Source organism: Triticum dicoccoides, chromosome 4A (genome assembly GCF_002162155.2).
Source record: "Triticum dicoccoides isolate Atlit2015 ecotype Zavitan chromosome 4A, WEW_v2.0, whole genome shotgun sequence".
In the NCBI taxonomy this organism is placed as follows: Eukaryota; Viridiplantae; Streptophyta; class Magnoliopsida; order Poales; family Poaceae; genus Triticum; species Triticum dicoccoides.
The window spans coordinates 144,240-146,676 of NC_041386.1; the positions used below are offsets into that span (position 1 = coordinate 144,240).

A 2,437-nucleotide genomic window follows, 5' to 3' on the forward strand; every position below is an offset into this window, starting at 1 on the left:
GGGAGTGGGAGTGGCGGTTGCTGCTTCTGCGGCGGGAGCTTTGTAGCCACCGGCAGCATCAGTTCCGTTAGAGGCGCCGGCGGCGCCCTTGGCTGCGACGCACATGGCGGCGATGGTCCTGGTGAGGGCGGCCTCAAAGACGGTGAACTTGACCTCGGGCGCCTCGGCAACGGTGGCGGCGTAGGCCTTCTTGACGGCGGACTCGAGGGCAGGGACGAACTTGTAGCCCGCGTATGCGCCGCCAGTGGTCTCCTTGATGGCCTTGTCGAAGGCGGACTCGAAGACGGTGAACTTGTCGTTGACGGGGGCAGCGTCGGCGGCGGTGGCGGCAATCCTGAAGGCGGTGTCGATCTGGTTGACGGCCTGCATCTCGGCGGCGGGGATGGGGCCCTTGACCTCTTCGGTGGCGGGCTTGACGCCGTGGATCTCGAGGGTGCCGGCGATGATGCGGAGGGACTCGCTGAGGATGGCGATGAAGGAGTCGTACTTGGCCTCGGCGGTGGCGCCGTCGGCGGAGTCGTAGGCGAGCTTCTGGGCCATGCCGATCTTGGCGGTGAAAGTTGAGGCGTTGGACCCCTTGAAGACGTCCGCTATAGCCCTGTCCACGTCCGGGATGTAGGTGTCGGTGAACTTCTTGTACTTGTCCGGCCCAGGGACGACGGCGGCGGCCGCCACGGCCGCCTTGAAGGCGTTGTTCACCTGCTCCATCACATTCTGCTCCTCGGTCGTCGCCTTGGGCTGCGTCCCAGCTGGCCCTTTAGGGGCGTAGCCGCCGGCAGGGGTGGCGGGGGCAGGGGAGGCGGGGGCCGGGGTGGCGGGGCCGTAGCCGGCAGTGGCAGGGGTGGCGGGGGCCGGGGTGGCGGGGGCGTAGCCGGCACCGGCGGCGTAGGAGACGGCTGGCCCCGCCACAAGGGCGACGGCCAGGAAGAGCGCCACCGTGCGCTGCTGCTGCACCGCCATTGCTGCTTCTCTTGCGATTGCGATTGCGATATCGATGCTTGGTTCCTTGGTTGGAGGAGAGGATGGATGGATCTAGATTCATGGAGGTGGCTCTCCTTATATACCTGCCAGCTGCATGAATCAAGGAGAGGGGAGGGTGAGAGGCCACGAGAGATTTACGCGCCATGCCCAAATTAGCCACTCCTTTTTAAAGGTGTACCTGCTCTGCTCCCTCGATCGGTCACCAAATAGATGGCCTATAAATTAAGTCAAAAGTCAATGCTTTCTATGTTTGTCCACTAATATACTCCCTTCGTACTTTAGTGATCTATAAACGCTCTTATATTAGTATATAAAGGGAGTACTTATTAAAAATATGGAGATTATTGTTGTCCTCTCGCCGTTACAAGCACACGGGATGTTGGGGCCGGTGGACTAAGATGTTGAAACCGACATGACGCCGAGCTACAACAGGCGCACGGAAAAAGAATGGCGTGGCGGTCTTGGGACCACCGGACGCCAATGCTGGAACTAGTGTGTAGTGGTGTTGGGATCAGCATGACGACAAGTTAGTTACAACGGCATGCGGATGTTGCAACGGTGGGAGGCTGTGTTGGGACTGGCACCCGGCAATGTTGTGACAGGTGTAGTGTGGAGCTGCAACGGCGAGATGTGGCGGCGGCCGCGCTCATGCAAGCAATGGTGCACCGAGCTATGACCAGTGATAGGAGGTGCTACAAGTAGTATAATGTGCTGCTGCGACGGTGCTGGGAGGTGCCAACGAGGAGTTGTGACTGACTAAGTTATGGATTAGGGGGTGCTCGCTATGTCGGTTGCCAGTCCTTTGGGCTGGGCCAAGGACACCAACCGCCCCTCCAACCTCATCAACTGGTGGACCTCGTTCATTTGGTGTAAGAATGATGGGAAGGAATGGTCAAAAACTTGATGTGTACCCCAAGATTCCAAGGTAGATTGCCGAGTATTTGCCAACCGACTTATTTGTAACCCTAGGTACCTCGGTATCTATACAATGAGGCCTTAATTACCATTGGATTTCCTTATGTACCCCGCTGTCACAGGAGGGTAGGACAAAATATGTCATGCAAGTTTTTATTATAAGCATGTATGACTATATACGAAATACATGCCTACATTGAATTGATGAATTGGAGCTATTGTGTATCACTCTAGGTTCTGACTGTTGTATGATGAATGTCATCCATACAAATAAACATCGCTGATCCAATGCCTACGCTTTGCTCATATTGTCTTTGCTAAGTTACTACTACAGTTGTTGCTACTGTTACAATTGCTACAAAACTGCTATCGTCAATGTTACCTTTACCGCTATTATCAAAATATCACACTACTGTGCTACTAAACACTTTACTGCAGAGAATAACTTTCCAAGCGTGGTTGAATTGACAACTCAACTGCTAAAGACTCATAAATGTTATTTGGGCCCCCTTTGTGTTGAATCAATAAATTTGGAGAAATG

General features: G+C 54.9%; 1 protein-coding gene across 1 annotated transcript in view; it reads right to left on the minus strand.

Moving 5' to 3' along the window:
* LOC119288480 (pollen allergen Phl p 5.0101-like) overlaps positions 1-960 on the minus strand; it is a 1,648-nt gene extending 688 nt beyond the window's left edge. Inside the window, exon 1 of the mRNA XM_037568093.1 lies at positions 5-960. Within this exon, the coding sequence (XP_037423990.1) occupies positions 5-960 (956 nt within the window). The remainder of the gene's footprint in view (positions 1-4) is intronic.
* Positions 961-2,437: the final 1,477 nt, after the last annotated feature.